Here is a 17,616-nt window from a genome sequence, read left to right on the forward strand (position 1 = left end):
TCGCATGGGATTGTCGGTGGGTTCAACGGCTTCATGCAGGCAAAGCTCTTGGAGCAGCATCTGGCACGCAGTGAGAGATCAATACATGGTCACCGTCAGTAGGATATTCACTCTCCAGATAGGAAATGGAACCCTTATAATTATCAATGAACCTGGGGAACTGATCAAAACAGAGATAGGTTCTATGGGCTTTTTTAAAAAAGTCAACTTTATTGAGGTTAAAATACGTATAAGAAAATGCACCCGTTTTAACTGTACAGTTTGATGAATTTGAGTAAATGTAGCACTCATGTAACAATCACTGCAAAATACAGAACATTTTCATCCCCTCACAAGGTTCCTTTGCCAAATCCCGTCCCCAACCCTGGGTAGTGGCCCTGGGGCAACTACTGGCCTGCTTCCGTCACTGTAGATTAGGTTCATCTTTTCTAGAGTCTCATATAAATGAAATCCTAGTGTGATCACACAGTGCACTGATCTGGTTTCTGGCTTCTTCTGTTCGATATGTTGCTGAGATTTTATCTATATTACTATGTGTGTTGGCAATTTGTTGCTTTTTGTTTATCCATTTATCTGTTGATGGGCATTTTGGTTGTTTTCAGTTTGGGGATATTATTAATAAAGCCTCCATGAATAATCATGTACAAGTCTGTGTGGATATATTCACTTTTCTTGGGAATACCTTGGAGTGAAATTGCTGGGTCATAGGCCAGGCAGAGTGTATGTAGCTTTATAAAAAACAGCCAGTTTTCTTTTACTTTTTTTTTTTTTTTGAGATGGTCTCACTCTGTCACCAGAGTTACAGAGTGCAGTGGCGTCATCATAGCTCACTGCAATCTAAAATTCCTGGGCTCAAGCAATCCTCCTGCCTCAGCCTCCTGAGTAGCTGGGACTACAGGAGCACACCACCATGCCCAGCTAATATTTCTACTTTTTTGTAGAGATGGGAGTCTCACTATCTTGCTCAGGCTGGTTTTAAACTCCTGGCCTCAAGTGATCCTCCCACTTCAGCCTCCCAATGTGCTAGGATTACAGGCATGAGCCACCAAGCCTGGCCAAGAAACTGCCAAATTGCTTTCTAAAGTAATTGCACCATATTACAGTCCCACATCAGTGTTTGAGTTCCAGTTGCTATAACCCACTAAAATGGCTAAAATGAGAAAGAAAGACTGACAATACTGCCATTGCCAGGGATACCGAACAACTGGTTCTGTTGACTTATAGGTGCATGGGATGCCCTTAAAATGTTTTTTTTAGCACTCTGGAACAAAAGAAATTAATGCCTGTTTTTGATTGTAACCATTTAAGGTTTGTCACTTTCCAAAGTCTGGAGGAGTTAGATGGGATTTAGGGCAATATGTACTGGGATTAAATCCTACCAAGTAGATGTAACTTGTTCCAACAGAGGTATTTTTTTACAGTGTTCAATTTGGCAAGACAGCCAACCAAGCATGCAATAGATTTCAATGGTAAAAATGTGAATATTCTAAACACAAAATTGACCTGGCTCATTTCAAGCAATGACCACTTGGTATCAGCTTTTTAAAACAAATCTTTTAAAATATTAGTTCTCTATTTGAAGAAATTTGTAACCTGTTAGCATAAAATAAAGAATTGAAAGGCTAGTCAGCAATTGGTGTATTTTTGTCCCTTCTGCTGTTGGTTAAACAAGTGAAATGAAAATGTTAAGTCTGACCTTTTTATGGAGTGGTTGTATATTTCTTTTGCAAGTACAATGTGGCTTCAGCAGCCATGATTCTTCAGAGTTTACCCAACTTTGCATGCTTTATCACATTTGATACATATTCCCTAACGAGTCAATTTGTAAGCTTTTTATATTATTTGAGATGCATAAAATAAGCCATCAGTCACTTTTTTTAACTCCTTACCTCCTCCATTTTTACTTGAAAATTTGATAAATCCTGATTTTGATCTGGCATGGAAGGTAATGCGAAAGCAAAAATATGTAATCACTCATGTAATCTTAGCAACTTGGGAGGCCCAGGGGGGAGGATTGCTTGAGGCCTGGAGTTTGAAACCATTCTGGTGATACAGCAAGACCCCATCTAAAAAAAGAAAAAAAGAAACTGCAATATTGAGTCAGTCTATTTGGAAAATTGTAATTTTTTTAATGGAAAAGTTTATAAGAACTCTACAAATGTAAAATCATTTTATTACATGCAACTCTTGTGCTGCAACTACCTGGGAGACAATGTCCAACAATATTAGATTCATGACATTGACATTAACAAAAAAGTACCAAATGCTGATTCAAGACCTAGAAGTCATGGGAGGAGCCCTGAATTTCACAGCAGAGACTTCTGAGAACCAGTGGCGGCTGCTGACTGGTAACGGGCAAGCGTGTGGGTCATAGGAAAGGAGGAGACTGGCATGGAGGAGGCAAGAATTGTATTTTATTTTTGAAAATATATATTTCATGGTTTTAATAAATTATGCGAATACTACCTGCTTATTCTAGAAAACCCAAAAAATATAAACAGGCAATTAATAAGATTTTTTAAAATCTCCTTTAATTCTGCCCAGAGGCCAACACAGATGTCATTGTGGTCCATAGCCTTTCATACATTTTTCTGTGTGTGTTTCCAAAAGTGGGATTATACTACTTATGCTGCTTTGTAACCTGCCTTTTTACTTCGCAGTGCCTGGTGAACACTTTTCTTTCCTTATAAATAAAAAGTGTCAAAGGCTGATTTTCCAAAAGGAAAAAAAATTTATTTTGTTTCTTTGTTTTGTTTTTGTTTTTGTTTTTTTGAGGTAGCGTTTCACTCTGTTGCCCTGGTTGGAGTGCAGTGGCATCATCATAGCTCACTGCATCCTCAAACTCCTGGGCTCAAACGGTCCTCCTGCCTCAACCTCCCAAAATGCTAGGATTACAGGCATGAGCCACCGTGCCCTGCCAAAAGGGTAAAAATTTGACCCTCATATACATGTTTAGTAAGCATGTGTCGTGTTCTTTAATGAAGGAACCAAAGAATGGTAAATCTTCTTCAATGGAGGAACAGAAATTTATATAGTCAGTGAAGAAAAATGTATTTATTAATAAATAAGATTTCTAGGTTAGATATGAAATTGTTTAATATTTTACAAGGCAATGAAATTGTATCCTTTGGGATTATTTTTTCTACTGGACAGAAATAATTTGCATCTCTACTGTACAAAATCATTTGCAATTTACAGCTATATAAATTCATATATACCTCATAGAGTCTCAGCCCTTAAGTGAATAGTCAGTCAAAGTATATTCCTCTAGGGCAATGATTCTCAACAGAAGGTGATTTTGCTTCCCAGGGGACATTTGACAATGGCCGAAGACATGTCTGATTGTCACAACTGGGAGGGGGTGCTACTGGCATCTAGTGGGTAGAGGCCAGAGTTGCTGCTAAACGTCCTACAATGCACATACTGGACAGCTCATCACAGCAAGATTTATCCAGCCCAAACCGTCAGGGGCACCTCCCTCTACCCGTTAGACGCTAGCAGCACCCCCCACACCTGTGAAAACCAAAATGTCTCCAGACATTGCCAAGTGTTCTCTGGGAGGCAAAATTGCCCCCAGTTCAGAACCACTGCTCTAGGGTTGCGCTCTAAAAATGCATAACCGCTTGCCACATGGACCTATTATTTGTTTATTTATTTATTTACATGTTGTAAGTTGATTCACAAACATTTCTAGCATGATACACCAGCTCAAGTTTGTTCCATTTTTTGAAGAGATTGCACCTCTTAAAATGCTCTTCATATCTGTTAAATGCATGAACTAACACATCCTTCTTAAGCAGTTGGTGTCTCACTATTAATATAAAGGTGCAGCAAATCCAAATCCAAAGTACAAACTCGTCATAATTAGTAATTGCCGCTCGTTTTCCACTGAAAATGGCAAATTCTTCCCCAGGCCCTCCTCACAGTGGCTCCTATGGGCCCCAGAGGTTTGAACCTCCAGATGGCCTTGAGAGGGGGAACTGGCAGGCACTGCTTTGGGCATTGCTTTGGGCATTGCTCAATTGTGCAGGCACTGCTTAACTGAGTCAGGAAGTCTCAAAGTTTTGAACTACCCCAATCAAAACAAGATGGAAGCAGGACAAGTTCCAACTGGTCAGAACCAAGACAGTGGAGAAATTGACCACGTTTGACCTTTACAGCTTCATTATACACTTCATTACCATAAAAGTTTGTAAGAAAACCTCCCACTCCCATAATGCGCCCGACCCCATGACACTTCCTGTTTGACCATATTTAGTCAAAAGGCAGGGGCACCCTAATTCCAGGAAAATACGGCCCCTTTCCAACAAGTCACAGGAGTATTCTTCCCCTTGTTTAGCCTATATTTAAGCTGTTGCTTAAACAGAGGGGCTGCAGGAACCGTGGGGCCGGTTTTTCTCCACAGGGACACCTGGCCTCTCTTGTGGGGTAGATTTTCTACACGTTTTGAATAAAACTCACTTTCACTTTATACTGTCGGCTCGCTCCTGAATTATTTCTTGCAGGAAGCCAAGGACCCACTTTGCTGTGTCAGTCTGTGCCCACATGTCACTGTTGAAGCTCTGAGAGAGGCGCAGAGACTGGAGGTGGACGAAATGGCAGCACCACGCCATGCCATGTCCTTTTTCCACAACCTGGTTCACCTGTGTGCACACATGTAGCTATTTCAATTAAAAATAATTAAAATTTAAAATTAAGTTCCTTGGTCCCTCCAGCCACACTTAAAGTGCTCAGTAGCCATGTGCGGCTAGTGGCTACTCTACTGGGCAGGGCAGACAGAGAACAGTTACTCATTGTAGAAAATTCTGCCGGACAGCACTGCCCTAGAGAAATAGTCCTTTAATGTTAGACATTGGGCCAATATGATATTGAAATAATATGCAATCATCTTTTTTCCTTATTTCTAAGTTTTGGATAATTTTTCTTAATAGTACACTTCTACGATAACTTTATTAAAGGCAGCATGGAGCTGCAGGACTAGATAGACTGTAAACCCCATGACATCAGGGACCGGGACTTCGTTCTGTCATTATCCCTAGCACCTAGTGCAGGGCCTGACACAGAGCATGCACTCAATAGTAGGTCCTGCTAAGTGACGTAGAATTTAATGGGCAGCAGACCTTTGGCAGTGACTTCCTCGGCTTGGCTGTCAGGGAGTACACTATCCTCACACCCAGCTTAGGCAGTTCTGAGGACCAAGGGGGGATCAGTAGCAACCGTGCCTCTCCCAGGCTCTGACACCTGTTCAGGAAGCACTCAACATGAACTTTTCCTTCTAGAGATAATTTCCTTCCTTTCTTGAAATCATAGAAAGTTGTTGCAAATAGAGAAAACTTCCCTCGATCAATACAGCCTGATGGTGGCATTTCTGGAACTAGAAGTCCAACGTCTAATCATCTTGCAGATGACTCTCCCAGCAACAGCATTCCTTGCTGGTCACTACCAAGTCACTCTGTGTAGGGCCAGCTGAGACAGAGGGCAGTAGCTGTGTTGAGGGAGGGGATGTCCCAGGGACTTTAATTCCACTAAGTGCCGGGCGCTGCTACTACTGAGACTCTCAATGGCTCCTGCCCTCCTAGGAGCTTACAGGCAGTGCAGCCAGCTTACACGTGTACCTTTGGTGACAATTAAAGGACAATTTGAAGAGAGAGGTACAGGTCACACAAAGTACACAGGAGGTCCGAAGGTGGAGCGTCTGCTGGGACAGAAGGGAGAGAGAGGACAAAGGCCAGGGCTCATTGGTTGGCCATCTTTGGGGTTTTCCTCTCCCATCCTTCCCACCTGAGTTCCTAAAACTCAGAGGAATGGTAAGTAGATCTGAGACTGTGTCCTCGGAGAATGGACATGACTAATGCAGGGTTGAGCTGTGGCAGCTTGCCAAGTTCTACGGTCCCCCAGGCCTAAGGAAAGCAATGTCCAGAGAAGTTTCCGGGAAGACTGAGGAGGCTGGCCAGGCTGGGGACGAGGTGTTGGAGGCATGTGGCAGAGCTCTGTGGCTACATCATGTATGTTTTATAAAAGCCTAAACCTGATTCCATAGGTATGTGGGACTGTCAAGTGTTTTGGGAAACACCGAGCTGAGAGTGCTGTAGGAAGGCGACTCTACAAAAGTGTGAAGCAGGAGAAATGGGAGTCTGGGAGAACTCCTATTTAAAAGAAAAATTTGTCAGACCAATAATTGATGACAAGCATTTTTATTTCCAATTTGTCTCAAGGGAAGAGGCCTCTAAGCAGTCTAATTCAGAAATTCCCTCTTGACAAAGATAATTTGTAGGAAAAAGGGATGGTTAGCTAACCACTGCTTGACTGGGTTTTTAAAAATGACTGGTGAAGAGTTATTAGACTGGTTAGAGATCACTGGGCTCCTCCCAAGACTGCCAACCACCAGTGGCTCCCAGAAGGGCTCTTAAGCTAATTAAATAAAGCCAATCATTCATTTTAGCAGAAAGGCTAATTTCTCACTGGGAAGCATAACTCATGATAACAGACTGCAAAGTGCTGCTAAGCTGTTTTTATTTTTATTTTTTCAAAAGACTTTATTTTTTAGAGCAATTTTAGGTTCACAGCAAAATTGAGAGGAAGGTACAGAGATACCCCATATATACCTCAACCCTCATACATGCATAGCTTCACCCATTATTCATGTCCCCTGCCAGAGTGTACATTTGTTATAACTGAAGAACCTATCTTGACACCTCATCACCCAAAGTGCATAGCTTACAGCAGGGTTCACTCTTGGTGTTGCATATTCTAGGGGTTTGGACAAATTATAATGATATGTAGCCACCATTATCATATCATACAGAGTATTTTCACTGCTCTAAAAATCCTCCATGCTCATTTAGTTAGGGTTTTTGAACCATTTTTTTCTTGTTCATCTCCACAGTGAAACAGCAGGAATCTGTTGTATCTTATCTAAATTCTCACCATCATATTCCACCTAGATTGCATGCCTTCCTCTTTCCTGATTATACGGCCTCCACTCATTCAAGAAACTGCATGCCTATCTTGTGCCAGGCCTGGGGCTAGTGTTGGGGATATAGTGATGTGTAAAATGGGCACTGTCTTGTCTTCACAGGGGCTGGTGTTCAGATGGGGAGGCAGGCAATTGCATAACTGTACACAAAGAAATTGAAAATTACAACTGTGATTTTGAGCTGTGCTTTGAAGCAAAGAAATAAGGTACATGCAGTCTCAAGGGGGACCCATCCCTGACTATGAAGTCAGAGGAGGTGCCTATGAAGCAGTGACACTTGCAGCACTAGTTCAAGGGGGCTAAGGCTTGTGCAAAGCCCTGAGGCCCCACAGATGGTGGCTGAAGGGCATAGTGCAGAGATGGAGTGAGACGAGACTGGAGGCTGCACCGAGACCCTGCAGCCCAGCTAAGATTTTGATCTTTATCCTGAGAAAGGGAAGCCATTAAAGGGTTTTAAACAAGGAAGTGACTACCATATAACAAGAAAGATGGAAGGGTATTTTGAAAGATCACTCTAGCTGCTCTATGGATAGGGGATGGGCAGAGTGGAACCTAGAGACCAGAAGACCATGTGGTCAAGACAAAAGAAGACAGCAGCCTGGACTAGGGAGGTAGCAGGAGATCCAGTGGCCAGATAAGAGAGATCTAGGGAGTAAAACTCACCGACAGGCCTGGAGCGGTGGCTCACGCCTGTAATCCTAGCCCTCTGGGAGGCCGAGGTGGGTGGATCGCTAGAGGTCAGGAGTTCGAGACCAGCCTGAGCGAGACCCCATCTCTACTAAAAATAGAAATAAAAATTATCTGGACAACTAAAAATATATATAGAAAAAATTAGCCGGGCATGGTGGCGCATGCCTGTAGTCCCAGCTACTCGGGAGGCTGAGGCAGTAGGATCGCTTAAGCCCAGGAGTTTGAGGTTGCTGTGAGCTAGGCTGACGCCACGGCACTCACTCTAGCCCAGGCAACAGAGTGAGACTGTCTCAAAAAAAAAAAAAAAAAAAAAAAAAAAAACTCACTGACATATATTTGGTGGCTCCAAGATTTCCTTGTACCTAGAGTTGGTTTTTGATAGGCCTGAGCTTCCGTACAACCTGTGCTACATCTCTATGATGATTTTCTAAAATTTGCTATGGTAATTAATGTTATTTCCCTTCCTAGACAGTCAACTCCTTGAGGGTAGTGTTGCCATGGGATGGAACTTTTCACCGATACAAAGTTGTCCTGAAAGCTATGCATATATTAGGTACTCACTCAACTATATGTCTAATTATAAAGACTACCCAAGATTCTCCTGTACTTTTCCTTCTTTCTTAGCACGTATCACAATTGTAATTAAATAGTTATTCAGCTAGGGTGTGGTGGCTCATGCCCATAATCCCAGCTCTTGGGAGGATCCTTTGAGCCCAGGAGTTTGAGACCAGCCTGGGCAATATAGCCAGACTCTCTACAAAAAATTTTTAAAAATTAGCCAGGTGTGTGTGGTGGAGCACAGCTGTAGACCCAGCTCTTTGGGAGTCTGAGGCAGGAGGATCACTTGAGCCTGGGAGTTGGAGGCTGCAGTGAGCTATGATGGAGCCACTGCACTGCAGCCCGGGCTACAGAGTGAGACCTTGTCTCAAAAATGCAATTACAAAAGCAAGTTTCAAACAAACATTTCTACGGTGTTTATTGTGTGCCAGTCTCTGTTCTTAGCACCTTAAACATATTAACACATTTAATCTTCATAACAACTGCATTAGGTATATACTATTGATGTCCCCACTTCACTGATGAGGAAACCAAGGCACGGAGATTAACTTCTTAAGGGCTTGTGTTTTATCAAATGTAGATGGACATTCATTTTAAAACATCAGCCCGGTTCTGTGACAGGAGCTGTGCCAGGCGCTGGGAACACAGGATAAAATCGTGGTTAATATTTTTTGAGCATACATCAGGCTTGGCGTTAGAGCTTTACATAATTTTATTTATAGACTCCTAATATCCTTGCGAGTTAGATATCCCTATATCGTTTTATTATTATGGGAATAAAGGTTTAGCGTGGTTCAGTAACTTGACAAACATCACCTGGCGGGTGGCTGCGGAACGCGGGTTACAGTTCAAGCCAGCCGCTCCCTTCCCCAGAAAACGCACCTGCCCCGCCCCTCCGCCAGGGCCGGCCCCGCCCACACCCCTTCTGCGCCTGCGCAATCCCCGCGCCAGCTCTCTCCTCGGCGCGCGCCTGCGCACTGCTTCCCCATGTGTGCTCGGGCCGTCAGCCGGCCCGGCTGAGCAGTGGCACGAAGTCCCCTTGGCGGTAAGGCCCTGTCACCTGCTTGGCAGCCTTCTCCACCTGCTGCTTCCCTCCTCTCTCGGCCTGTCCCCACAGCGCACATCGCCATGGGCAAGAGCCGGACGAAGCGCTTCAGGCGCCCTCAGTTCTCCCCTACGGGCGACTGTCAGGTCGAGGCTGCCGCGGCGGCGAACGGGACAGGCGGCGAGGAGGACGACGGGCCGGCGGCGGAGCTGCTAGAAAAGGTGAGGCGGGGGCTGCGCCGGGCCCGCGGGGGCGGGGGCGGGGGCGGGCCGGCGCAGAACCCCTCGCGGCCCCGCGGCCCCGGCGAGCGTGCGCACTGCGCGCCCTCTGACGCCCCGCTCCCGCCCGCAGCTCCAGCACCCGAGCGCCGAGGTCCGCGAGTGCGCCTGCGCGGGGCTGGCCCGGCTGGTGCAACAGAGGCCGGCGCTCCCGGGCCTGACACGCCGCGACGCTGTGCGCCGGCTCGGGCCGCTGCTGCTCGACCCCAGCCTGGCTGTCCGGGAGACGGCGGCCGGCGCGCTCAGGTGAGCCGGGGGTCCGGGGCGGTGCCCACCGCGGCAGTCAGCACTTTCCGTGCGCCAGGCACTGTGCCGGTCTCCCGTTCGTCTTCCGGCGATTGTCCGCGATAGCTGGGAGGACGAGTAACCTACCCCGGGACTCGCGTTTGCAGAGGGGGTAACTTGAACCCCGTCTCCAGGCTCCAGAGGACCACTGGTATTCCACCTGTCCACCTGGCTGCTTCACCTTTCACCTGCAGCAGCCACCTACGAGGCGTCTTGCCCTCACGCCTGGTGCCTATTTTGTCCTCTCCAAGAACCCTCCATAGAGTCCCCTGGTTCTTCCAGTCTGTGCCAGGAGTTGCTCTAGGTGCAGGGGATTTGGAATAGGCAGGACGTTGAGCAAGACAACCAGGATCCCTGTCTTGGCAGAAGCTATGCTGATGGGGAGGCAGAAACTAGTAAAAAGATAAAACATAGTATTAGCTAGAATTACTATGGAAAAATGAGATGGTGATGATTTGGGAGTGGGAGGTTTAGATTGGGTGCGGTATAGGTGATATTTATGAATCTATATTTGAAGGACGCGAGCACCAGTCATGGGAAAATAGGGGAAGAGGATTCCCCATAGAGGGAACAGCAACAGCGAGGAAGCAAGGCAGCAAGCGGCTTGGCATGGTTAAGGAGCAGAAAGCCCAGTGGGGCCGAGTAGTGTGGGGTGGGGAGTAGAGTATGAGCAGAGGCTGGAGGGATGAGATGCACGAGATGGAGGGTGGTGTAGGGCTGAAGGACTTACGCCAAGCAAGAGAGTGACATGATCTAAATTGCCTTTTCAAAAGGCCACTCTAGTGGCTGTGCAGAGAATGGACTGTAGAGGGGGCAAGAGTAGAAGTTAATATTTGTAGTTCTGATAGCTCTATTTATTATTTAATGTTTCTTCCATTGACTTAGCAAATATATAGCGAGTGCCTACTGTGTGCCAGGCATTGGGCTAGGCTGTGGGCATGGGATAGTGAACAAGACAGATATAATTTGTGTCCTTAATCTTAGAGTCGATTGAGGGACACAAACATTAACCAAATAATCACATAAGTGAATAATTACAACCAATAGTAATTACAGAGGACGCTATGAGAGGGTATAAATGGAGGTTCAGGGAAGGAAACCCTGAGTGAGTGGTATTTGAAGTGAGATCTGAGCTGTGAGTGGGGATTAACCACTTATGGAGGAGGGGTGGAATCCTACCACTGAGGAGGAAACAGCATGTGAGAAGCTCTACCCTTCCCACAAAAACATACACAAACTGGGCGCTCCTGGAAGATTGTGGGGGCATCTTCTGACTTATCTCCGTATCCTTAGAGCCTAGTGCAGTGCTGTACTCTCAGAAGGCAAGTAATGTCTTTCCAATAAAATTAAATTTAGCCAGGGCTGCTTTAGGAGGTCATTCCCAGTAGCCTCACCTTGCTGCCCTTGCAGTCTTGATTCCAAGAAAAGGTCCCTTCATACACATGTGCTTTATTCATATTGAATGGGGAAAGTCTTCTCCCCTCTCCCTTTCCTGTGGCCATGCACATGTACTGTCTCAGACCTCAGAACTAAGTTGTTACATGACAAAGTCTTTTTTTTTTTTTTTTTTTTTTTTTTACATCTTGTACAGCAAGGATCAGAACAGGTGGGAATTGTGTGGGTTAGTTCTCCAGCATATGACAGAAATAATCAGTGATTTCCTCTGGGAAACCTTAAGTGTGGTTAAAAATAGAAATAAATTTGAGAGTTTAATTGTGCTTTGTGACATGAAAGTAAAACATGTTTTAAACTTCTTATGTAGAAATCTGAGTGCTTGTGGAGGTTTTGAAGTGTGTGATGACATGGTGACTAAGGATATCATGACTCCTCTGGTTGCACTGCTAAAAGAGGTATGCAGTTTACAAAGTATCTTGATGGCAGCTTCCAAATGTAGCTTTTAGGATGCACACTTAGGCCTTTTTTTAGTACTTTGGTGTTAGTTACATTTGTCTTCTCTTGTAACATTGTGTGGGAATTTCATTTCTTGGAAACAGCTCTACTCTCATTGATACCAATCTCTATTTTGTATCTACTGCCTTTATTTATTTGATAGTTGAAAAAGACCTTCCTAAAACTATACATACTAATTCCTTTAAACTTTAAATTTCTTATGGTGAAAATAATTAGTACTTATTGATTGCTTATTTATGTGTCAGATTTATGTTTTGCATATTATTTAATCCTATCCTTACAGTATCCTATGAGGCAGATATTATTCCCATTTTAAAAATGATGAAGCTGGGGCACAGACGTAAGGAACTTGTCATGAAGATTGCATTAAGTTCTCATATTTAATATCATGCCAGTCTTAGTGCGTAATATACTTTAGCGGTTAAGGAGCTCTCTCTCTGATGTTTCTGGTCCACTATTCCATATTTATGGGCAATTATCACTTAAAGCTATATAAAGGATATCCAGTTTTGATGAGAGGCATCAGTCCTGTTCTTTTTAGAGCAGTGATTCTCAGCTGGGTATGATTTTGCTCTACAGGGGATGTTTGGCAGTAGCTGGAGACATCTTTGGTTGTTAGAGAGCTTGGGTGTAAGGGTTGCCACTGGCATCCAGTGGGAAGAAACCAAGATGCTGCTAAATATCCCACAGTGCACACACAAAAAATCATCTGGTCCACAATGTTACTAGTACCTAGATTGCAAAGCCCTGCTTTAGTGGGTGCCCTGGACTATACTAGCGGGGCTTAACAGTACCAGCTTTGGAGCCAGAATGTCTGGATCTGAATCCAACTTCAACACATACTAAGCTATACGTTCACCAACCTCCCTGTACCTCAGTTTCCTATTTGTAGCTGGAGATTGGGGATAATAGTTCATCTACCTCATAGGTTTGTTGTAGAGTTTAAATGAGTTCATATATGTAAAGTGCTTAGAATAGTGCCTTAGAAGGTGCTATCTAGATGTTAGCTTTTATTTTATCTTTCTTTGCCTTCTTTATTATCTTTTATTACATTAGGTAAAATACTTTTTATTGACTTTTTGCTTTGATTTAAAATGTGAAATGCTTCATATCTGATTTTCACAATGACTTGAGGACCTTCCTTATCTGTATTTCTTGCCAAAAGGGAAGCAGGGTTGTGGGAATTGCACTGCTTATGAGAATTTGATTGACTTGTTAACCACTATAATTTCTGGTGTTTAGTTTTTTGATTCATCACTATCATTAGCCTTTTTGTTTAGTTATTCTTTTGAGCCAGGGTGCTAATCATGATATTTGGTTACAGTGTAGTGCTGGACTGGATTCAAATGAGACGTCTCCACAGAAGAAAAAAGATCAGAACAGAAACTCTATTGAGAACATAGCCAATGAGGCTGTGAACGTACTATGGAATATATGGTAAGATGCTTTCCAAACACAGCCTCCTGCTGCACACTACTCGGGCTGCTGCTCTTTCTGTTAAACTGCATAGGAATCTCTGTTCCCCTTGGTAGGTCTTTGAATCCATGGTGTTAATACTTGGTAGGAGGTAGTATCGGGTGATCTGAGATCACCCCTCCTTCCCAGTCCCTTTTCCTCATAGCATCACTACATCTTTTGTTTGTTTTTTGTTTGTTTGTTTTAGATCTCATCTCTCCAGACATTGCTACTGACAAAAATAAGAGGAATCATGACCATTATCACCTACTGTTCCTCCTTTCGCCCCAGCTGCCTGCATGCCCTAAGCAGCACTTGTCTTTAAAGCTAGTTAGGCCCCAGTTTGGTAGCTGCTTTGTTTTGGCATCTGGAATGAGAAGGGGACACACAAAGGATTTAAGCAGGCCAGCTTCCCTGGCAGTTACCATTTGCATGGGAGTGTACGCCTGAGTAGGAAGGCCCCATTAGGAAGAAGGCCACTTGTCCAGGTCATGATTGTAGCAGTGGTTGGGGTAGAGTTGACTTGCTGCTAGGAATGAAAATGGCTAGAAACACAACCTGGGTTTACTTTTTTCTGCCCCATTTTATGTCCCACATTTCTAGGAAGATTCTGTCAGAGTTCCTTATTTTCAGTCAGCAGTGATTATAATGGCTGACCCAAAAGCTCAGGTGTTTCTTAGGATACAAGATTAAGTTGGATCCAGAAAAGCTACCTACATAGCAATTTGAACTTTCCTGTGATTTCATTTTAAACTAGTGGATGCATTTCACCGGAAATATTGGAGAGATCAGATTTGAGGAGATAGCATTTGAGGAAACTGATGGAGGCTCTTTTTCTGTGCATTGGATAACTGTAACTTACATAAACTGTTGGACTTGGAAATTAAAGTCTTTTCTCTGAAAACAGTCTGAATATGTCTCCAAGGTGATTTCTCTTTCCTGAGTGCCTGTGAGCCCTGTCTGTATCATTTATAGTTACCATAGCTCTTGACATTTTTGTTTCATAGTTTATATTTTAGATTATCTTTACACATGTATGCCTTATCCTTTCTCACTGTACTGTGGGATCCTTCAATGCTGCAGTAACTGAATATATAAAAAGATTGCAGACAGAAAATATTTTTCCTGAGATAACAGATTTAAGTTAGTAGTTTAGTCAGCTGTGTTAGCTAGTAGTGTGTCGTGTGTATGTGGTATATGTAGAGAATAACCTTTCTCTGGAAACATGGATAAATTATTAGCTTTATTTACACTGTATTTAGTGTATATGCTTTTATTAATAACATTGATAGCTTTTTGAATTTTATTAAAATGTAATGTAATTTCAAAAATAATTATAGTAATTTCTCTGTTGCAGACTGAAAATTCTGCTTGATGAAATTATAACCAAGGTTTAAAAGGAATGAATAAAATATGATTTTATAATATTTTCTTTTAAATTTGTGCTTTTTGTTTGATAAATATGGAGGCCTTTTGTCCTTACTTTAATTTATTATTGCTGTGGTATGATGGAAAGAAAGAACCGTAGGCTGGACCCAAGGAACCTAGACGCTGGGCCGAGCTCTACCACTCACCAAATTTGTGATCTTTGGATGGATCACATCACCATTTGGGGCCTGATTCTCCTCATCTATAAAATGGGGAGTTGGATTACGTGATTTGTAAGATCTCTTCCAGCTCTAACCTTCTGTAAGGAAACTGGCATCGTGGTAAAGAGATTGGTTAAAAGGCCCCACCATGACAGAAATAAAATACAGATAGCCAGTTCTTTTTATGTACAGTGAAAAGGGATGGGCATTAGTTTCTTCATCTATAAAAATGGTGGGTGTTTGACTTCAAATCTCTGGTTAATGAAGCCTGATTTTTTTTCTTTGGATTTCTATGGTTGATTTCTTAATGTTAAAATGTGAATAGTAAAACTTTTTTTTCCCCTTCAATTTAGTGAATGCAGTAGTAGAGCAGTATCTATATTCAACAAAGAAGGGTGTTTGGAGATTGTATTAAAGTATTTAAGTAGGTTTTCCACCAATGTTGACCTGGCTATTTCAGTAGGTAAGTGAAGAAAAGGTGATGATTTATTAAGTATGTGTAGCCTTATTCAAAAATCTTTATTCAGATATAGTATGTTTATTCTGCAGGAGTGATTTTTTTTTTCTTATCATATATAAATGTGTAGCTGAGTTCTGTTTGTTCTTAGTCTTTTAAAGTCTGTGATTAATACTTAATACAGTTTTCCTGCTTTTGGCTCTGGAAGGGGGAAAGGTAATTATGTGAGCATATTTGGTTTCTAGTCTGTTACCATTCTTAGAAGCCTTTATTAATTCTTGAAGTTTTCATCTCCATTTACTAAGAAACAGTAGCCTACAACTGCCAGGCCTGTAAGCCAAAGTTAACTGGAATCTAGACTTACTTAAATGTTTTGAACTACTGTCTCATAGTTCCAACAGAAAACTGATAGCCTGCTTTTTTTTTTTTCTTTTATTTTTGAGAGAGAGAGGGGAGAAGAAGTGACTGAAATTTCACTTAGGCCCCTGTCCCTTCCTTGAGATGGGGAAGCAAAATCCAGCAACTCCAGCAGCCTTGGCTGCCTTGCCTTCTCTTTACTGGGAAGGGAGCCGCTGGGAACTCTCAGCTCAGCAGGGAGAGGAGACAGAAACCAGAGGGTGGGCAGCTCAACAGAATTCTGGGTGAGAGTGGAGAAATCACTGATGAAAAGCATGTCTTTCCTACCCATCGTAATGGCGGGCATCCAGCGGTCATTTATTTAACTGTGCATTTCTCCTACCAAGGAAGAAGTACACCCTCCTTACCGCTGTTTCTCTTGGCTCTAATGGATACTTTTAAGAGAATAAAACAGAAAAAAAATAGTGGAATAAATACTGCTGGGAAAATTTTAAAAATCAGTTTTTCAAAATGGAATCCTGATGAGGGATGGGGGTTATAAGTAAATGGAGATTTTAAAAACAGTTCAGCTGTTTTTAGGAAATTGGTAGATGAGTTTTAATCTCAGGACAGTTTTTATTACAATAAGAGAATTTCAGGTAAGTTAATTCCTCCCTTTTAAAAGAAAAACTTCACTTTCATTATATTTTTGTGTCTTCAGTCCTGTAGATTTAGGGGTTTTTAGTTTTTTTCTCCTCTAATGAACTTTTTTGAAATGAATCAGAATAAAGTCATTTTTGCCTGTTTAATAGTGTTTTCCTTCTGCATTGAGTTAGATTCATGATTTTTTAAACATGTTTCTTTTTTGAAAGTCAAGCAGGGCTTACTTGGCTGAGCCTCTTGGCTCACACCTGTAATCCCAGCACTTTTGGATGGCCCAGGCAGAAGGATTGGTTGAGGCCAGGAGTTCAAGACCAGCCTGGGCAACATAGTGAGAACCTGTCTTTATAAAAATTTTAAAAAATTTTTTAAAAGTAAAGTGAACTTACAAGATTCCATCCTATGTATGTGTTAATATAACTTTCTTTGACCTTGCATCGTCTTTATGGTAGCAATCACAGCTTATCTTGGCTTTTTGCTAAAGTGAATTTAGTCTCTTAATAAAAAAAAATGACATTTGGATATATGTATGTGTACATATATGCATATACATGGATTTGTATACAAATGTAATTTGGGAACCAAACTAGATGACAGTAGTAGCATGCATTTGACTATCCATACTATTTTTACCTCTTTGTCTTTTTCGTTTTTTTAGAGACAGGGTCTTACTCTGTAGCCCAGTATGGTGGCACGATCCTAGCACACCATAACTTTGAATTCCTGGGCTCAGGAGATCCTCCTGCTTCAGCCTTCCAAGTAGCTGGGACTACAGCCACATACCACCACACCCAGCTAATTTTTTTATTTTCGTTTTGTAGAAATGGGATCTCGCCCTATTGCCCAGGCTGGTTGGTCTCAAACTCCTGGCCGCAAGCAATCCTCCTGCCTGGGCCTCTCAAAGTGCTGGGATTACAGGCATGAGCCACCAGGCCTGGCCCTTATTTTTTAATTTGCTCATATGTTTATGTAAAATGACTTTTATTTCTTAAAGAACTATTGATTCACCAGAAATAACCCTAAATTTTACAGTCATGATGAATTTAAAGGAAGCCAGAGTTCCCCCAAACCCTAGAACTTTTTATCAACAACGGAATTACTATGAGTGTGGTCTGTGGCTGTTTGCTTCTAATCTGTGATAACTACATAAATTGAGGATAAACTTCTATAAATGTTTATGGTAATTTCACATTGCCACAATGTTTAAGAGCCTTTTAATTGTACTTTATAAAAGTATAGTTCTTTAAAGGGTTAAAAATTTTTAAAGAAAAGAAAAAAGATCTTTTACACTATTGATTTTAATAAACACATTTTAATAAACCGTCTTTGGTAAAGCGTATGTATTCTACAAAAGCTACATATGTCTAAAGAAGTGG

At 42.4% G+C, this 17,616-nt stretch overlaps 1 protein-coding gene across 2 annotated transcripts in view; it reads left to right on the top strand.

The window, feature by feature from the left end:
- The first annotated feature begins 9,161 nt into the window (after positions 1-9,161).
- HEATR3 (HEAT repeat containing 3) overlaps positions 9,162-17,616 on the top strand; it is a 36,580-nt gene continuing 28,125 nt past the window's right edge. The window contains exons 1-5 of one of the 2 annotated variants that reach the window (XM_045533147.1): positions 9,162-9,490; positions 9,621-9,793; positions 11,595-11,682; positions 13,068-13,180; positions 15,141-15,250. In XM_045533147.1, the coding sequence (XP_045389103.1) occupies positions 9,353-9,490; positions 9,621-9,793; positions 11,595-11,682; positions 13,068-13,180; positions 15,141-15,250 (622 nt within the window). In that variant the 5' untranslated portion in view covers positions 9,162-9,352. The remainder of the gene's footprint in view (positions 9,491-9,620; positions 9,794-11,594; positions 11,683-13,067; positions 13,181-15,140; positions 15,251-17,616) is intronic. The other variant, XM_045533148.1, reaches the window with a different exon arrangement.

This window comes from Lemur catta, chromosome 20 (genome assembly GCF_020740605.2).
Source record: "Lemur catta isolate mLemCat1 chromosome 20, mLemCat1.pri, whole genome shotgun sequence".
NCBI lineage: Eukaryota > Metazoa > Chordata > Mammalia > Primates > Lemuridae > Lemur > Lemur catta.